This window comes from Trachypithecus francoisi, unplaced genomic scaffold (genome assembly GCF_009764315.1).
Source record: "Trachypithecus francoisi isolate TF-2019V2 unplaced genomic scaffold, Tfra_2.0 Lachesis_group12, whole genome shotgun sequence".
NCBI classification, from domain to species: Eukaryota; Metazoa; Chordata; class Mammalia; order Primates; family Cercopithecidae; genus Trachypithecus; species Trachypithecus francoisi.
In genome coordinates this window covers 89,359,751-89,379,341 of record NW_022681457.1, presented here as the reverse complement: position 1 = coordinate 89,379,341, position 19,591 = coordinate 89,359,751, and the positions used below count along the sequence as shown (strand labels likewise).

The following is a 19,591-nucleotide window of genomic DNA, read 5'->3' as shown; positions in this document are numbered from 1 at the left end:
ATGTACAAGGCTGTGCGAGGATATACTATATTTTTCTCTATATTTCAGTATATATTTCCAATATCCCTTCTTGGGGTATGAGAGTCATGTTTCTCAAGGAACATAATGTCTAGTAGTAGAATGGACAAGACAAGTCTGGCAGTAGAAGTGCCAATGTCCAGTGGAATAGCATAAGATTTAATTTACAGTTAAAGACAATGGTAGAAGAGTTTGTTGTAAGGCAGTTCAAGAAGATGTCTTTCAAATAACTGAAGCGGTGTGTTTTAGGGATTCCTAGAAGAGAGATGATTTTTAACTTATTGAACAGGGAGGGTTTTATAGAGGAGAGGTGAATTTTTAACTGAGCTGAGTCTGGAAAACTATAAAGATTAGGATAGACAGAGGGAGCTTGGAACAGAGTAAGTAGAAATGGGGGAGAACAAACACAAGTAATTTTCAGAGCAAAAATAATTGTTTTTTTTTTAGGTTTGAGCAAGGAAAAAATGTAGGGTAAGGCTAAAAGTTAGGTGGGGCCAGGTTGTGCAGAACTTCGAGTGAAAATACCTTTTGGGTGTTTTTGGGACCCAATTCACTCTAACGAGCATCTTTGTTGGAAAAGAGAGGTGATTATCAAATGATAGCTTTTTAGGTCACTCTTTATAAGATTTGTTATTCATATACATGTGTTTGTTTGTTTTTTTTTCCTTTCAATAGCTAATCAAGTTGAAGAAACATTACATACTCATTTACCACAAACCCCAGAAACAAACTTTAGGGTAAGTTTTCAGTGTGTATGTAGATTGCTGTAACTGTGACAAGTGTCAAAGTTTTCTTTATGTCACTTTCTAAATTCTAACAATGTATTAGGTAGAGCACTGATTTTTTTTTTTTTTAATTTGCTTAATATTTGTGTAAGGTCATCATTGGAGACATTCTAAAAAGCCTCAACTCTTAGGGTCTTTGTTTGTATTTGGTATTTAGACATATAACACATTTACTTTTAGGCATAGGGACGCTAATGAATGTCCATAGAGTTCTTCATTTCCAATGAGCTTTTCTTTGGGTGTTAAACCTGAAGAGGAATCATTTTAAAATCTGAATATTTATTAATCCTTTATATTGTGTTTTAGGATTCCAGCTACCCATTTGCCAATAAAGAATCCATTGGTTCGGAACTGGGGAATTCCTTTGCATCAAATATTAGAATTAAAGAAGAACCTTTGGATGATGAGTATGACAAAGCAATGGCACCACAGCAGGGACTACTAGACAAAATTAAAGATGAACCTGACAATGCTCAAGTAAACATTTCACCTTTTTTCCCCCCCTTCTTTTTGTTCCACACATTGAATTATTCATTTGAGAGAGGAAGTGCTTAAGAAGTGAAATAGTTTGTTGACAGGGTGAAAGGTAACTTAAAGAAGGTTGAGGCGATTTGAATTACCATATAAGGCATTAATGAGCTGTATGAAACTTTTCCTGAGTAGTAATTAAGGCTTTTAATCATCTGTGTTTCTTAACACCACTGTGATTTTTGCAATGCATTTTAGTGCAAGGATTTGAGAAGTACACAGCAGATATGGTTGAAGGTTTATGGTAGTTTATGGGTTTGTGGTGCAATCAAGTTTATGTAGGATAGTAAGCCTTTTGCAGTTAATGCTAATGAAGTACAGGCTATATATGGATTTAAATATTTTTCAGGAGGGGTTAATGGACAGATCATCTTTGGAAGGGTTAATTGATTGAAGAACCAGTTCATTGGATTAGTGGATAGAAGGTAAAGGAGGCTTTGATGAATGATACGTGATTCCAAGTTTGAGATCTGTGAGTAATAAGAGTGAAGGTAGAACTCTGCTATTTCAAGGTTGCTCTGGAGATAAAATCATAGAGATCTTGTAACTGTGAGGTCCTGAAGTCAGCTAAGCTATCCATGCAGTTAATGATGTTGCTATTGTTGGAATAGAAGGAAAAAGTTATATGAGATGCTGCAATCATTTTGAAGTGCAAGAAGGGGTCCAAGGGACGAGTGTGCAATAGCAGCAATTATTTGAGGGTATCTGTGTTTTGTACAGATGGTATGAATTGGCTGTTTTTCTGAAATGACATTTAATCTGGGGGAAGCTTATATTTTCCTATTTTCTGTTTGTATTAGAGGGTTTGAGACTGTCAGACTTCTGTGAAAGTGCTTTCTTCTTTTCTTTCTTTCTTTTTGCTTTTCTTTTCTTTTCTTTTCTTTTTTTTTTTTTTTGAGACAAGGTCTTGCTCTGTTGCCCAGGCTGGAATGCAGTGGTGCAATCGCTGCTCACTGCAGCCTCAACCTCCCAGGCTGGAGTGAACCTCCCAGCTCAGCCTCTCAAGTAGCTGGGACCACAGGCGTGTACCACTACACTGGCGAATTAAAAAAAATTTGGTAGAGGAGCCCGAAGTGGTGGCTCATGCCTGTCATCCCAGCACTTTGCAGGCTGAAGCCAGCAAATCGCTTGAGGTCAGGAGTTCCAGACCACCCTGACCAACCTGGTGAAATCCCATCTCTACTAGAAGTACAGAAAATTAGCCAGGCATGGTAGTGGGTGCCTGCAATTCCAGCTACTTCGGAGGCTGAGGGAGGAGAATCACTTGAACCCAGGAGGTGGAGGTTGCAGCGAGTCGAGATTGTGCCACTGCCCTCCAGCCTGGATGACAGAGTGAGACTCCATCTCAAAAAAAAAAACAATAAAAATAGTAATTTTTTTTTTTTTTTGGTAGAGTAAGTTGCACAGGCTTGTCTCTAACTTCTGTGAGCACAGAATTAGGGATAAATAGATGTCTCAACACCTGGGGCAAGTTCATGTGGCAGCATATCCTTCAGAAGACTACAACCATGTCTGTATGAAGGGCAGATCTTGTATCTCTTCTCCTGCCCCAATGTGGGTATGCTGGCAGGGTACCAAAATCATCTCTTTCTTTTGTACTTGACCCATGTGACACTCCCTTGGGACAAAAAGGCACTTGAAGAATAAACCAAATACAGTAGGGGTAGAGAACACTGAGAAGGTTATTAGCATTGTTGTTTTCAAAACAGTCAGAGGTTCCATTGCCTAGAGAATATAAATAGGATGGAACAGATAGAAACACTTAGATTTTTATATACTTATTCAGAATTATAAAATGTGTTATAAGATACTGAATATGAATATGAAGTTTCATCATGATTATGGAGAAGAACTTCCCCAAAGACTCCCTCCCTGATTGATTGGACTTGAGAATTAAGCAGTAATGTGAGTAGGTCCTGGGCATAAGATCCAAAAACATTCTTTACCCTGACCCCACAATAAGGTACTTGCAGTATGTGAGTGGATAGAGCTAGGTTTTCCCTGAGGAGTCCTTTTTGTTATCAGCCATACCAGTCCTATAGGATCAGACCTTTGATAATTCTTCTAGAAATCCCCTCAGAGCAGCTCTCATGTTTTAAACTAGATACATGATTCTTTCCTTCTTTTCTTTTTCTTGTCTTTTCCACACCCTTCTCCACCTTCCCTCTTTCTTTTAGAGGAGTATCGCCTTTCAATATTGCATAACTTATTACTTTTATTCATTTCCCATGTACTGGAAAAGGGAACTCTAGTGTATTATTTTATTAGTCTCAAAAAAGTACTATTAGCCTCTCATAAAATACCAATAGATTTTACAGTTGTGGTCAGCGTTTACTTTTGACCATCCGGTTACCAGTAACTTTTTTCATGGTTCAATACAATCATAGCTTTAGTTTATGGCACCTTTTCAAAACTTCCTTGGCTTTTCTTTGTGCTTAATTTAGGTAGTTTTGCTTTTAGCTCACTTGCTAATTCTCTTTTTTACACAATTCATTTTGGTCCTAATTTCTTTACTTTCCTGTATAAACAAGGTGCTGACATGTGTGTATATGTATTTAACTTCCTCTACCCATTTGCTCTTGGTTATTTCTTCAGTTATGATATTCTGGATTTGCCAGTCATCGTCTGTCCTCCTGCCTCTATTACTGGCATGATGTCATTGGGTCTCTCAGTTTCATTTCTTTGTTCTAATTCTATTGCATGTTTCTATAATGTTTTCTGTAGTACTTTTACAGTTACAGATGCTTTTACATGTACTGCGTTGCTTAATTCTCCTAACAACCCTATTTAAGATGGCCAGAGTAAAGGATGTTAACATTTGTAGGTCAGAGAGCTGAGAGATACAGAGATTTACTCACTAAGGCCTCATGGCCAGGAAGGAGTCAATCTGGGGTCGTAATCAAAGTATTTTTTTTTTTTTTAGTGTACTAATCTTTCTGTAAATAAAAGTTGTTTAATTTTTAAAATACCTAGAGAAGGTTTCAAAATCGATACTTTAAACAGAGCCAGAGACTTCATTTTCCTCATTTCCCTTTTCTATAGGTTCTAAAATCTGTACATTCAGTAAATACTACATTAAAATCATGATTTCTTTTTCTTCTTGCTCATAATGATAGAGGGAGAGCTAATGTGTAGTCTCTCATTGAAAGAACTCAATTAAAATGGGAAAGCAAATGAGCTAATTGTCATAATAGTGATTCATACAGTTTTGGGAAGAAAATGTGATAATTCAAATGTTGGAGCTTTGTTTTAGCCATGTTGAGTTAATTTGGCAATAGAAACTGTTACTCACTTCTAAAATGCTTTCATGGGATATTAGTATTGGTCTTCATTTGTAGTAAACTAAGAAGGTAAAGGTATTGGTATAGGATTTGTTTTGTTTTGTTTTGACATGTGTTTTTCTGCTTCTGAAAGCTTTTGGGTTACCAATTAGATGTTTACTTCTCAGAAAATATTTATTAGTTATTTGCTAGTCATTGATTTTTCAAATACTTGTGAAATTAGTGATCATGGGAACATAAACCAAACATGATTGTGCCTTGAAGGCGTTGTGGACCATATAGACAGTACTTAAGATGTATACTATTTTACTGTATTACATAAATAATATGTACTCAAGGCTAAAGGAATCCAGCAGAAGTTTGCAATAGCTATCACAGAGACTAAGAGAGCTGACTGGAGACCGTTAATGTATGCCAATGAGTATTGGTTGTTTCTGGAGTTTTCTGAGATTAAAATAAAAATATTTAAGGAAATTTTCTTTAATACACTATATAATGAAGGAATGTCATGATTAGTTGATGTTAGAAAATCTTGTAATACATATATTTCATCAGCAGGTCAAATAGGAGTATCTGCAATAGTCACTTTATTAGATGCCAAAAGACATCTCATGTACTTCAACCATTTCTTACAGTAGTTTTTTTCTTGATCATGATAAGGAACTACTACTTCAGATCAGTAACAGTTATTGAAGTTCAAGTAAAATGATGCAAACCTTCTGTTAATATTACTAAAAGCATACAAGTTGCGGATGTCATCGTTATTATTTAACTCTTGTTGGATTTTTACTCCAATCCATGTTAAAGAAATTAGAAGAAAAAATAATGGAAAAAGGGAAATAAAATTATCACTTGCTATTAAGAATAATTTTTTGAAAGAATTAATAGAATTCATGAAAATTTAGTGGAGTACGTAGTTGAATTATACCAATATTTCTATAAACTTCCTAGTTAGATGATATAATGAAAAAGATACACTATTCCCAGCAGCAACCAGTACTTACATCAAATACAACTTGAAATAATGAAGAAACCATCTTTTTAAATGTAAGAAATATGAAGATGTCAGTTATTTTTAAATTAAGATTTAAGGCCAGGTGTGGTGGCTCACGCCTGTAATCCTAACAATTTGGGAGGCCAAGGGAGGTGAATCACTTGAGGTCAGGAGTTCAAGACCAGCCTGGCCAACATGATGAAACCCTGTCTCTACTAAAAAATATAAAAATTAGCCGGGCGTGGTGGTGCACGCCTGTAATCACAGCTACTCAGGAGGCTGAGGCAGGAGCCTCACTCAAGCCTGGGAGGTGGAGGCTGCAGTGAGCTAAGATCACGCCATTGCACCCCAGCTTGTGGGACAATAGTGAAACTCCATCTCAAAAAAAATTGAGATTCAGATTTGATGCAATTCTGATGAAAATATCAAGTTAGGTTATGAAGTTTTGTAGAAGAATAATAGGCATGCACATACACACACTTATTACACATATATTCTAAAAAATGGGTGGAGAGGTTGAGAGCGGCAAACACTGTTAAATGGATGAACATCATACAATTAATTTCTTTCTTTTATTTTTCTGTTTTTGTTCTTTAAAAAAAGACGGAGTTTCACTCTTGTTGCCCAGGCTGGAGTGCAATGGTGCAATATGGGCTCGCTGCAACCTCTGCCCTACCCCAGCCCTGGGTTCAAGTGATTCTCCTGCCTCAGCCTCCTGAGTAACTGGGATTACAGGCGTGCACCATGTCCCGCTAATTTCTGTAATTTTAGTAGAAATAGGGTTTCACCATGTTGGCCAGGCTGGTCTCAGACTCCTAACCTCAGGTGATCCGCCGACCTCGGCCTCCCAGGGTGCTGGGATTACAGGTGTGAGCCACCACACCTGGCCATAAACATTCTACAGTTAGTTTCATTAGGATAGCATGATGTGATAAGATTAGTCAGACTGAAAATGATACAGAAGAGATAGCCCAAAAACAGACATTATTTTTTAAGAATTTGATATATTTATCAATGGCAAATGAAAGGAATTCACTGTTTAGAGAAAGAAAAAGGGGTGGGCATGGTGGCTTACGCCTGTAATCCCAGCACTTTGGGAGACTGAGGTGGGTAGATCACTTGAGGTCAGGAGTTCAAGACCAGCCTGGCCAACATGGTGAAACTCTGTCTCTACTAAAAATACAAAAATTAGCTGGGCGTGGTGGCAGGTGCCTGTAATGTCAGCTATTTGTGAGGCTGAGGCAGGAGAATCACTTGAACCCGGGAGGAGAGGTTGCAGTGAGCCGAGGTTGAGCTAGCCTGGGTAACAGAGCGAAACTCTGTCTCAAAAAAAAGAAAAAAAAAAGTTCATTATACATCAAAATGAGTAAATTCCAAATGGAATAAAGCAGGGGTTGGCAAATTATTAGTGGTGGGCCAAATCCAGCCCTCCCCCCTTTTTTTTGTTTTTCCACCCACTGCTTTTATAAATAAAGTTTTATTTGAACATTGCCACATTCATTCATTTACATATTATCTGGGTGCTTTTACTCCGTCAGAGGAGAGTTGAGTAGTTGGGACAGAGACCATATGGCCTGCAAAGTCAAAAGTATTTGCTATCTGGCCCCTTACAGATAAAGTATGCTGACCCCTGGATTAAAGGACTGTATTATTATAAAAACGAAACTATTTTCTTATTCTTTTAATGTGGAAATAAAACTTTGTAAGAGATAGAAGAAATCACAAAGGTAAAGACTGTCAGATATTTTTGACATAAAAATGGAAATAAATATATAACATTTTAACTCAAAATACACATTGAGGAAATGTTGATAACAAATGCTACTGAGAGTTAATACTGTTCCATTATAATGTACTTTTTGTAAATGAACATTTAAAAATAGCTGCAAATTGAAACAAAGTGGGAAAATACTTTTAAATGATGTTTTTTCATAAATTACTGGAGTAAATATAATTAAGAACATTTTTGGGGGAGGAAAACAATCTGTCATTATGTATCAAGAACCTTTACTATGTACCTGTTTACCTAGTAGTTCCACTTTAGGAATTCTTTTCTTGGGAGATAATCCTAAATACGGGAGTATGAATATTCACAAAGATATTCATCGTGGCATTGCTCATTGTACTGAATATGCGGAAACATTAAATGGACCAACATTGTATTGTGGTTATATAATCTCAGTGCCATGTGGGGCCATTGGAGCCTGAGGCAGAAGGAAAAAAATCAGTAATATTGATTTGGTATTTCTTTAAAATTTTGATATTTTGCTCATCATGGACCTTGCATAAATTTGATTTTTAAAAATACTGTGTTAAAATATTATCTTGATTATTGAGGTTTTTGGTGCCCCCCCCTTAATTTTGTACCTGAGGCATGTGCCTCACTCACCTCATCCTAGTCACATCTCTGTGTAATGTGTTACGTTTCTTAAATAATATATATTTGTATGTCTCAAACTTGAGTAATGTGCCGACACCTCCCCACCACAAAAAAGGAAATATATCTGAGATACTCCAGAATTCCAAGAATAAGGGGTCTTGCAGAGTTTTTGCATGTTTCAATATGATAAACAATATATTAAAATAAAAGTTAAATCTATTATGTAATGATTTTAAAATGCAATCCTGTAATTGTAAAAAGCAAACAGCACTGAAAAGTTGTAGTAAAACTCGGTTATATGGTGGTTACCCATGACTTAAAATATGTGTATGTGCACATAAAAATCATTGAAATAAAAACAAACTTTAAACAGCATTCTTTTAGAATTTTCAGACTACGTAGACCTCAGGGATTCTTGGACTTCAGTTTTGGAAACACTGGTATATTTAGCCATTATAAGTTATTTTGGAGTAACATACTAATACACAAAAGTTCAAATGATTCAAATGAGCAGAAAATCAGTTTATAAGAGTGGTATATTTAGTATAATTACAACTTATTAAGAAATAAAACCTCTGTATTGAGGTGGGGAAAAGACTGGAAAGAAATATACCCAACGAATAACAGTGGTTGTTTTGGGATGATTAAAATATTGGATTTTTTTTCTTATTTTTATTTATCTAAATTTTCTATAATGATTGTGTATTACTTTTATAATAAACAGTAATTTATAATACTTTAATAAGATTAAAGAAGATTTTTCAAAAATAATTTATAAATACTTAGTAGTGTCACAGACTACTTTCATTTTTTCCCTCTTACACTCCTAGCGTATACATATTATACCCATATTTAATTATAGTTTGCTTGCTGTTTTGTATTTTATTATTTCTTATTAATGTTTTAAACATTTTCCACCTCTTTATAGTGGTAGTAAAATGTCTTGAATGTCTGGATGTCTTTAGGTATTTCTTCTTTTCTCTATGTATTTATTTATTTTTTTCTTCTTTAAAGGAGTATAGTCATGGCCAACAGCAAAAAACTCAAGAGGGGGAACTGAAAATTAGTGCTGTGTTTTCAGTCAGTGGCAGCCCTCTTGGTAAGAAACAGACCTGAATAAATGGATTGTGTATATTCTGACCAATATTATTGAGAAGAAATTCTGCTTGTATTAATAAACTAGGCAGCTCTCTCTACCCACTTAGGATGCCTTTAAATTGTATATTGCATAATTACTATTGGGTTTCAAGACTAGCTCTAGAAGAGAAAGAATGTCTACTTAAAATTCATGGTAAAAAGTAAAACATTTTTTTCTTTCAATTTTTTTTTTTTTTTTTTTTTTTTTTAAGCTCCACAGTTGACTACTGGCTTTCAGCCCTCACTGGCATCATCTGGCATGAATAAAATGCTTCCTTCAGTTCCAGCCACAGCTGTTCGAGTTTCCTGTTCTGGTTGTAAAAAAATCCTCCAGAAGGGGCAAACTGCTTATCAGAGGAAAGGGTCTACTCAGCTATTCTGCTCCACACTGTGCCTCACTGGATATACAGTTCCACCTGCCCGCCCACCGCCTCCTCTCACCAAGAAAACTTGTTCAAGTTGCTCAAAGTATAGCAGAATTCTAAATTATCTTTTTTGTTTCTTTCCTTTCTCTCAGCATACTTTGTTCTTAGCCCATGTATTACGTTTGATATTCCACATTTACTCCTTTTTTTTTTTTTTTTTTGAGAAATACATTATTTTCTGTCTGCTTTCAGTTGTTGCTTTTCAGTCTTCCAGGTGCTAGGTGCTCAACTTGTTTTTTAGCTTTCAATAATGTTACTTTTATGTATTGTTTTTGAAACCAGCTCTCCCATCCTTGTTAGTTGAAGTGCCTAATATAACAAAAAGTGCACATTTAGGGATATTGTATTACAGCAGTATTTTATCTTATAACTATAGGCAATAGATATTTAAATCCAACAAATATTTAAAGTTATATTTCCTGTTATGTAATTTAAATTTATTTAATACTTTTCTTCTTATCCTTAAATGGCTTCCAGTGTATATATTTTTGTTTTCTCAATATCTCTGAACTACCTCATTGTGTCCATTGGAGTGTTTAATAACAAAAAGGGGTATGACCTTATGACTGTAATAAGGTCATCCTGATATATTTGAGGAATACAAAATAACTTGACTAATTTTGTGATTGTTAGAAACAGTTTAAGTCAGAAAAAGAGGAATAATGCTCTTGTTCTGAAACACTCTATAATCAGGCTACTCAAACCATGATTCATTTATTACTTTAGGCAGTAGTGTTTATAGTTCCTCACACAGATGCTGCACTTTGTCTGCCTGGAGAGGAAAAAAAGATACTCCTCCTTCTAGTTCAGTTAAGAGATGTTTAAAAGAAATTTAAATGTGGTTAGAAGTTTTTCTGGAAGTTAGTTATATGCACACCGTTTATGCTTCATTTTTTTGAAATGACTGAAAGAGTAAATTTTGCTTATATTTGAGGCAGCTTAAATATATATTGTAACTTATGTATGCAAATGTAGATTGGACTTCAGTTTTCTTTGGAATTTCTATTTTTATTGTAAAATTGCCACTATTTAAAAGAACAATAGAAACTTCTGCAACTTTTTGTTTTGGGACTATCTTTTAAGTTAATTACACATTCTTTTGAATAGCTTCTGTGCTATCAATTTTTATCTCCTGAGTGCTTATTTACTGTTCACGTGTGGCTAAAAGCCATTTAGAACCCATGTATATTGATTAAAGTGTAGATTAAGATATTTTATATCAATTTTTGTTCAAAAATGAAATTTGATTAAATAAGATTGGTGCTTTTGTGACTTTCAATGCCTTTTGTGAAGGAATTTATAAAAGGGAATTTAAAAAATATATCTTTGAGTTATGTTGTCATTGTTAGAATAATAATTATCCCAGGGCTATTTTGAGTGATAGATTTTGATTATTATTTTTTAAATTTGTTTCATTAGAACATAAACCATGAGGAAGTAGTTGGGGAAGGTGCCAGGGAATTTTGGTTGAAGGATATGAAATTTTTTAGTTATAAAGAATTGAAGGTCTGTTGTACAATATGGTGACTACAGTTAATGATAATTGTATTCTTGAAAAATGGTGAGAATGGATATAAAATGTTCTCACCACAAAAACAGTAACTGAGGGAATGCAAATATTAATTAGCTAGATTTAGGGATCGCAGTGTGTGTGTATAGACACACAGACACACATACACACATACACACACAGGTTGAGTGTCTCTTACCTGAAATGCTTGGGACCAGAGGTGTTTCAGATTTCGGATTTTTTAAAAGGTTTTGGGATATTTGCATTATATCTACTAACTGATGGAGCATTTCTAATCTGAAAATCTGAAATTTGAAATGCTCCAATGAGCATTTCCTTTAAATATCATTTGGCGCTAAAAAAGTTACAGATACTGGGAGCATTTTGGATTTCTGGATTAGGGATACTCAGCCTGTTCCTCAAAATATGATGTCATGGCCGGGTGTGGTGGCTTACACCTGTAATCCCAGCACTTTGGAAGGCTAAGGCAGGTGGATCACTAGAGGCCAGGAGTTGAAGACCAGCCTGGCCAACATGGTGAAACCTCCGTCTCTGGTAAAAATATAAAAATTAGCTGGGCTGGCCGGGCACGGTGGCTCAAGCCTGTAATCCCAGCACTTTGGGAGGCCGAGACGGGCGGATCACGAGGTCAGGAGATCGAGACCATCCTGGCTAACCTGGTGAAACCCCGTCTCTACTAAAAAATACAAAAAAAAAAACTAGCCGGGCGAGGTGGCGGGCGCCTGTAGTCCCAGCTACTCGGGAGGCTGAGGCAGGAGAATGGCGTAAACCCGGGAGGCGGAGCTTGCAGTGAGCTGAGATCCGGCCACTGCACTCCAGCCTGGGCGACAGAGCGAGACTCCGTCTCAAAAAAAAAAAAAAAAAAGAAAATTAGCTGGGCTTGGTGGCACATGCCTGTAATCCCAGCTACTCAGATGGCTGAGGCACAAGAATCACTTGACCCTGGGAGGTAGAGGTTGCAGTGAGCCAAGAGTGCACCACTGCACTCCAGCCTGGGCGACAGAGTGAGACGCTATCTCAGAAAAAAAAAAAAAAAATTATGTTGTACACATAGTAAATACATATAATTTATATCAGTATAAATAAATATATATCTCTGCACACACACACACACAAACCTCCATAACGGTAGGAACTTTGTGTATCTACTTTAGTATACCCAGTACAGTAAGTGCTTAATAAGTATTTGTTGAATGGGAGAATTAATGATCGTAACTTTTTTTTTTTTTTTGAGACGGAGTCTCGCCGCTCTGTTGCCCAGCCTGGAGTGCAGTGGCGCAGTCTCGGCTCACTGCAAGCTCTGCCTCCCGGGTTCATGCCATTCTCTTGCCTCAGCCTCCCGAGTAGCTGGGACTACAGGCGCCCGCCACCATACACTGCTAATTTTTTGTATTTTTAGTAGAGACGGGGTTTCACCGTGTTAGCCAGGATGGTCTCCGTCTCCTGACCTCGTGATCCGCCTGCCTTGGTCTCCCAAAGTGCTGGGATTACAGGTGTGAGCCACCGCACCTGGCCCAATGATCCTAACTTTTAAAAAAGCTATACTTAACTACTTTATAGTTATAACTTATGCAGTAAAATTATTTAGTAAAAATAGACTTTATACTGCTTGAATTGTAAAATATACTTTTAAAAATGAGTGCTTAGGTATATATCCTGTCTCTAATTTCTGTATTCCAGTATATTCATCATGGGATTCTTTTTTTCTTTTTTTTTTTGAGATGAAGTTTTGCTCTTGTTGCCCAGACTGGAGTGCAGTGGCACAATGTTGGCCCACTGCAACCTCCACCTCCAGGGTTCAAGCGATTCTCTTGCCTCAGCCTCCCAAGTAGCTGGGATTACAGGCATGCACCACTACGCCCAGCTAATTTTTTTGTATTTTTAGTAGAGATGGGGTTTCTCCATGTTGGTCGGGCTGGTCTTAAACTCCCGACCTGAGATGATCCGCCTGCCTCGGCCTCCCAAAGTGCTGGGATTATAGGCGTGAGCCACCGCACCATGCCCGGCACTCATCATGGGATTCTTTAAATCAGTTTGAAGATTTTAATTTTTATAGGGTTTTTTGTTTCTTATTTTGTCATGAAATCATTTTATATAATAACTTCATGTTCCTTTAAACTCTAGGGATCAACAGTCTTTAAAATTTCAGCGGTATTTATCCTTTTATAATCATCACCATAGGCTGGGCATGGTGGCATGCACTTGTAGTCCCACCTACTCAGGAGGCTGAGGTGGGAGGATTGCTTGAGCCCAGGAGTCTGAGACTCAACCTGGGCAATATAGTGACCCAGCCCCTAAAATGTCAGTCATACTTCTCTGTCTCAAAAAAGTTTAAAAAAAAGTCATAGATTTTTTTTTTCAAATATTTATCAGTTATTTTCAAAATGGCTATGGAAAACTCATATAAGTTTTAAAATATGCCCTCTTTCTCATTTAAAAAAATTATTATTCTTGTCCATACATGTTACTCTTTTCATCTAGATTTATCAAGTTTCTTTGGTCTCTGGTCTCTGGTGTTTGCCTAAGCTTTATATAGAGACAGGTCATTTCTACCTATGTGTCATTTTATCTATGTCTTGATCTTACGTAATTCAATTGCTCTTTAAGATTATGTTCTCGTGTTTAGTTTATCCATTATCCAAATTCTCCATTTCTTCAACCTGTCATCCCTTGACTCTTTACAGTTCTACCTTTTTATTCACTTATTCTTTTACCCTTTTTTAATTCCTTACTCTTTTTCATTCACCCCTTTCTGTTCTTTCAGGTACTCCTTACTTATCTCCTTAGCCTTTTCTTTTCTTCTTTATTTTCTTTCTTACTTTTCTCATACTTTTCATTTTACCTAATACTTACTTTCTTTTTGCTTCAGTCTTCAACCATTGTCAACCTTGTTTTTCCTTATATTTCATTTTACTTCCTGAACTACTCTTTCATCTCCTGTTCAACACTACCTTTCCTTCCTTTTTATCCCCTCTTATTTACACGGTGATTTACAACAGTTGGGTATACTCTGATTTATCTGATTGTAAAACTGATGAGTTGGATGTGCCAGAAATAGAAGGAAGCTAAATTCAAAGAAGCTAAAAGATTTGCTTGTGTCACCTAGCTGGTTAATTTTGGCATGTGCATTGTTTCTCTACATAGTCTATATAGTCAAACAGGTTTCATTTGGAAATCATTCCCCGTAAGAAGGATTTCAATTTGATTTGAATAGGCAGAGATGGAAAAAATTTCCTCTCTAATAACTACTGCTATTGTTGTAGACCAATAGAAATATAGCAGTAGCACTTAGGTTAGAAGAAGCTCATTAGCTATTCAGAATAAATTTTATTTTTCTTAATTTTTGGTAATCATATCTCTTAGCCTCTTGAATTTAACTTAAACTCTGAAAACATTTTGGTTGCCATTTAATTTTTAGGTTTCCTTAATGATAGGGACCTAATAATTTGGTTTAAAAAATCTGTCTTGGCTGGGGGCAGTGGCTCATCCCTGTAATCCCAGCACTTTAGGAAGCCAACGTGGGAGGATTGCATGAGCCCAGGATTTCGAGACCAGCCTGGGCAACACAATGAAACCTCATCTCTACAAAAAGTTAAAAAATTAACCAGCTGTGGTGCCACATGCCTGTAAGCCCAGCTGCTTGGGAGGATGAGGCGAGAGGATTTCTTGAGTCCAGGAGTTTGAGGCTGCAGTGAGCTATGATCACACTCCTGCTCTTCAGCCTAGGTGATGGAGCAGGACCCTATCTTTTAAAAAAAAAAAAAAATTATATTCTTCAGAAAAGAGGTAATTTGGAGGATAATTTTGTTAATACTGTTAGATCAGATTCTTGGTATAATGGTATTCAAAGAAGTAACATGCAGATTGTCTGTACCATTTCTGAATTTTCACTAACTGGAATGAGATTGTTTCTTCTCATTCTGTCATAAGATACAATCCACTACCACAATAAGATGTAATCTCATTGGACTCTAAGCATAGTGAGAGCAGTGAAAAATACCTAATTTTATACTTCCATTTCCTTGATCCATGCTGTTGCCAGTTCTTATCTCCTTAACCTTCTAGAAAACACCTATTTAAGGTCCAGCTAAAATACCACCCTTTGGGTTGACTTTCACATTACATGTAGTCTGAAATAATTGTTTCTTCATTTATATTTTTATGGCACATTATTCCTGTCTTCTCCAAAAATTATTTATACTTTTTTTTTTTTTGAGATGGAGTCGCGCTTTGTCGTCATGCTGGAGTGCAGTGGTGCGATCTTGGCTCACTGCAACCTCTGCCTTCCAGGTTGAAGCTATTCTCCTGCCTCAGCCTCTTGAGTAGCTGGGACTACAGGCACACACCACCAAGCCCAGCTAACTTTTTTGTATTTTTAGTAGAGACGGGGTTTCACCGTATTAGCCAGGATGGTCTTGATCTCTTGACCTCAGGTGATCCGCCTGCCTCGGCCTCCCGAAGTGCTGGGATTACAGGCGTGAGCCACTGCACCTGGCCTATACTATTTTAAGAATGCTTCTGTTACAGTATTTTATAAAATATTTGTCTATTTGTCACAGTAACTCTGAACTCCTTAAGTACATATATCTCTTTTTTGAGATAGAGTCTTGCCTCATTGCCCGGGCTGGAGGGCAGTGGTGCAATCTGAGCTCACTGCAACTTCCACCTCCCAGGTTCAAGCAATTCTCTTGCCTCAGCTGCCTAAGTAGCTGGTACTACAGGCGCATGCCACCACGCCTGGCTAATTTTTGTATTTATAGTAGAGACAGGGTTTTGCCATGTTGGCCAGGCTAGTCTCAAATTCCTGACCTCAAGTGATCCACCCGCCTCCTCCTCCCAAAGTGCTGGGATTACAGGTGTGAGCCACTGCACCTGGCCCATATGGGGACCATATTTTGACTCACGGTTTCATTAATGTCTGGCTCAATGTAACTTCTCACTAAATACCCCTCTATGAAACAGTAAAACCTAATTTTGAAAATAACAGGAAATGCAAAAAGCAAAGCAGTCTAGAGCTGCTAAATATGAAAGATGGCAAGGTGTGGAGTTATGTATTATAGTACAATATTAGGTGTTCCTAATGATTTCCCATTATATCTACTATTTTACTGAAGCAGAGATATTTGTATAGCCAACTTTAGAGATTTTCAGGGTTTGGTTCCAGACCACCTCAATAAAGCAAATAGCTCAATAAAGCAATTATCTCAATAAAGTGAGTGATACTAATTTTTTGGCTTCCCAGTTCATAGAGTTGTGTTATACTGTAGTCTGTTAAGTGTGCAATAGCGTTAAGTCTTTAAAAACCAACGTACATTTTTAAATTAAAAAGACTGTATTGCTAACAAGTGCTAACAATCATGTGAGCCTTCAGTGAGTCATAATCAATACTAGTGGACAGTCTTGTTTCAATGTTGATGGCTGCTGATTAATTCAGGGTGATGGTTGCTGAAGGTTTTGGTGGCTGTGGCAATTTCTTAAGATAACAATGAAGTTTGTCACATCAGTTGACTCTTCCTTTCACAAAAAATTTCTCTGTGGCATGCAATAATGTTTGATAGCATTTTACCCAGAGAAGAACTTTCCAAATTGGAATCAGTATTCTCAGACTCTACCATTGCTTTATCAACTAAGTTTATGTAATACTTTAAATCCTTTGGTGTCGTTTCACCAAAGCTCACAGCATCTGCACCAGGAGTAAATTCCATGACAAGAAATTACTTTCCTTGCTGATCCATTGGAAGCAACCCCTCATCTGTTCAAGTTTTATCATGAGATTGCAGCAATTCAGTCGCATCTTCAGGCTGCACTCTAGTTCTCTTACTGTTTCTCCCACATTTGTAATTATTTCCTCCACAGAAGTCTCAAACTCCTCAGAGTCATCTGTGAGGATTGAAGTTACCTACTTCCAAGCTCCTATTAATGATGATATTTGGATTTCCTCTCATTAATCATGAATGTTCTTAATGTCATCTGGAATGGTGAATCCTTTCCAGAAGCTTTTTCATTTCCTTTGGCCAGATCCATTATAGGAATCACTATCTATGGCAGCTGTAGCCTTAGGAAATGTATTTCTTAAATAATGAGTTGCAAAAATTGAAATTACTCCTTGATCCACGGGCTGCAGAATAGATACTGGGTAAGCAGGTATGAAAATAACATTAACCTCTTGTACATTTCCATCAGAACTCCACAGTGGCTAGATGTATTGTCAATGAGCAGTAATATTTTGAAAGGAATATTTTAAGTGTCCTAGGATTTTTGAAAGGTAAATGAGCGTTGGCTTCTACTTGAAGTCACCAGCTACGTTAGCCCCTAACAAGAGAGTCAGCCTGTCCTTTGAAGCCAGGCATTGACTTCTCTCTGGCTATGAAAATCCTAGATGGCATCGTTTTTCAATAGAAGACTGTTTCTTCTACATTGAAAATCTTATTTAGTGTAGCCACCATCATAGGTTGTCTTAGCTAGATATTCTTGATAACTTGCTACAGCTTCTCCATCAGCACTTGCTGCTTCACCTTGTACTTTGATGTTCCAGAGCTAGCTTCTTTTGTTAAACCGTATGAGCTAACCTCTGCTAGCTCTAAATCTGCAGCTTCTTTACCTCAGTCTTCTAGAATTCAAGAGAGCCATAGGGCCTTGCTCTGGATTAGGCTTTGGCTTAGGCTTTGGCTTAAGGAAATGTTGTAGCTGGTTTGATCTATCTAGAGCACTGTAACTTTTCTCCACATCAACAGTAAGACTGTTGCACTTTCTTTTTTTCATTGTTACTGTTTTGAGACGGAGTGTCTCTCTGTTACCCAGGCTTGAGTGCAGTGGCGCAATCTCAGGTCACTGCAGCCTCCGCCTCCAGGGTTCAAGCAATTCTCCTGCCTAAGCCTCCCGAGTAGTTGGGACTACAGTCACGCACCACCACACCTGGTTAATTTTTGTATGTTTAATAGAGATGGGGTTTCACCGTGTTGGCCAGGATGGTCTCGATCTCTTGGCCTCGTGACCCACCCACCTTGGCCTCCCAAAGTGCTGGGATTACAGGCATGAGCCACTGAGCCCTGCCTAATTTTTGCATTTTTTAGTAGAGATGTGGTTTCGCCATATTGGCCAAGCTGGTCTCCAACTCCTGATCCCAGTTGATCTGCCCGCCTCGGCCTCCCAGATTGTTGGTATTAGAGGCGTGAGCCACCACGCCCGGCCAAGCACTTTCTTATCATTCATGTCGTTCACTGGAGTAACCTTCTTAGTCTTTCAAGAACTTTTCCTTTGCATTTACCATGTGGTTAAGTGTTTGGCACAAGAGGTCTAGCTTTCCACATGCCTTCCTCACTAAGCACAATCATTTCTAGCTTTTGATTTATAGTGAGAAATGTGGGACTATTCCTTTTGTTGAACACTTAGAGGCCATTGTGAGGTTATTCATTGGCCTGCCTTCAATATTGTTGTGCCTCAGGGAATAGGGAGGCCTGAGGATTAGGGGACATACAGAAGTGGCTGGTCAATGGAGCAGTCAGAACACACACATTTTTCAATTAAGTTTGCTATCTTACATTGCCATGGTTCATGGTTACTCCCCAAAACAATTACAGTAGTAACATCAGTGTTCACTGATCACAGAAAAACATTATAATAATAACAAAAACATTTGAAATACTGGGAGAATTACCAAAATATAATGCAGAGACATGAAGTGGGCAAATGCTGTTGAAAAATGGCACTGATAGACTTGTGTAAGGCAGGGTTGCTGCAAGCCTTGTATTTGTTAAAAAGTGCAGTATCTGTGAAGCACAATAAAACAAGGTATGCCCATAATCTTTTCTTTAAAAGTACCCTATTAGTGTAATCTCTTTAAGATACAAGCCTGAGTATAAAACAGTTTATTAACTATTATGTGGATGTATACTCATGGGAGAGAGACATTGATTAGAAAACTTTCACCAGTTTGAAAAATTGGTTTTTAATATGGTTTTCACTTGAACTATCTGGTAAAATACTATAAAATGAGTGGTTTGGTGGGATTAGGGTTGGAGTGGTAAGGAACCTTAATGATTAGGGTTTTAATCTTCATTGCCTTTGTTACTAATGCTTAGAAATTAAATTATTTAGATATGGTAATGTTATATAACTGTGCTAGAATATGCACTGTGTAGTGTAAAATATACGTTTACTTTTAAAAGATACTAATTTTTGACAAGTGTAATAGAGTATTTTTTAAAGAATATTTTGAAAATCTAGATAATTCTAGAAAAGAAAATGAAAATCTCTTATAATCCCTCCTGTAGAGATAATGAATGCTAATCATTTGATGTTTTCCTTTTAGTCTTTGAAACATACTATTCTCATAACAGTTCTATGAAGTAGGTGCTGTATTCCACTTCATAGAAAAGAATTTAAGGATCAAAGCAATTTTTAAGTGTCTCTCAGAAAATTCAAGTTTTTAAACTTAAATTCCAGTGTTATTTCCCTACAGTATAATTGCCTCTGTTTTATTTAGTTATTTTAGCTCACAGAAAGGAAAAAC

At 37.0% G+C, this 19,591-nt stretch overlaps 1 protein-coding gene across 8 annotated transcripts in view; it reads left to right on the top strand.

Annotated features, from left to right (window-relative positions):
- The window catches only part of ZMYM4 (zinc finger MYM-type containing 4), a 160,102-nt gene that overhangs the window by 98,883 nt on the left and 41,628 nt on the right, over positions 1 to 19,591 (top strand). For 5 of the 8 annotated variants that reach the window (XM_033227155.1, XM_033227156.1, XM_033227154.1 and 2 more), the window contains 4 exons: positions 694 to 755; positions 1,110 to 1,280; positions 9,001 to 9,085; positions 9,336 to 9,591. In XM_033227155.1, the coding sequence (XP_033083046.1) occupies positions 694 to 755; positions 1,110 to 1,280; positions 9,001 to 9,085; positions 9,336 to 9,591 (574 nt within the window). Of the gene's footprint in view, positions 1 to 693; positions 756 to 1,109; positions 1,281 to 1,680; positions 1,757 to 9,000; positions 9,086 to 9,335; positions 9,592 to 19,591 lie in introns of all 8 variants that reach the window. The other 3 variants (XM_033227160.1, XM_033227161.1, XM_033227159.1) reach the window with 2 other exon arrangements.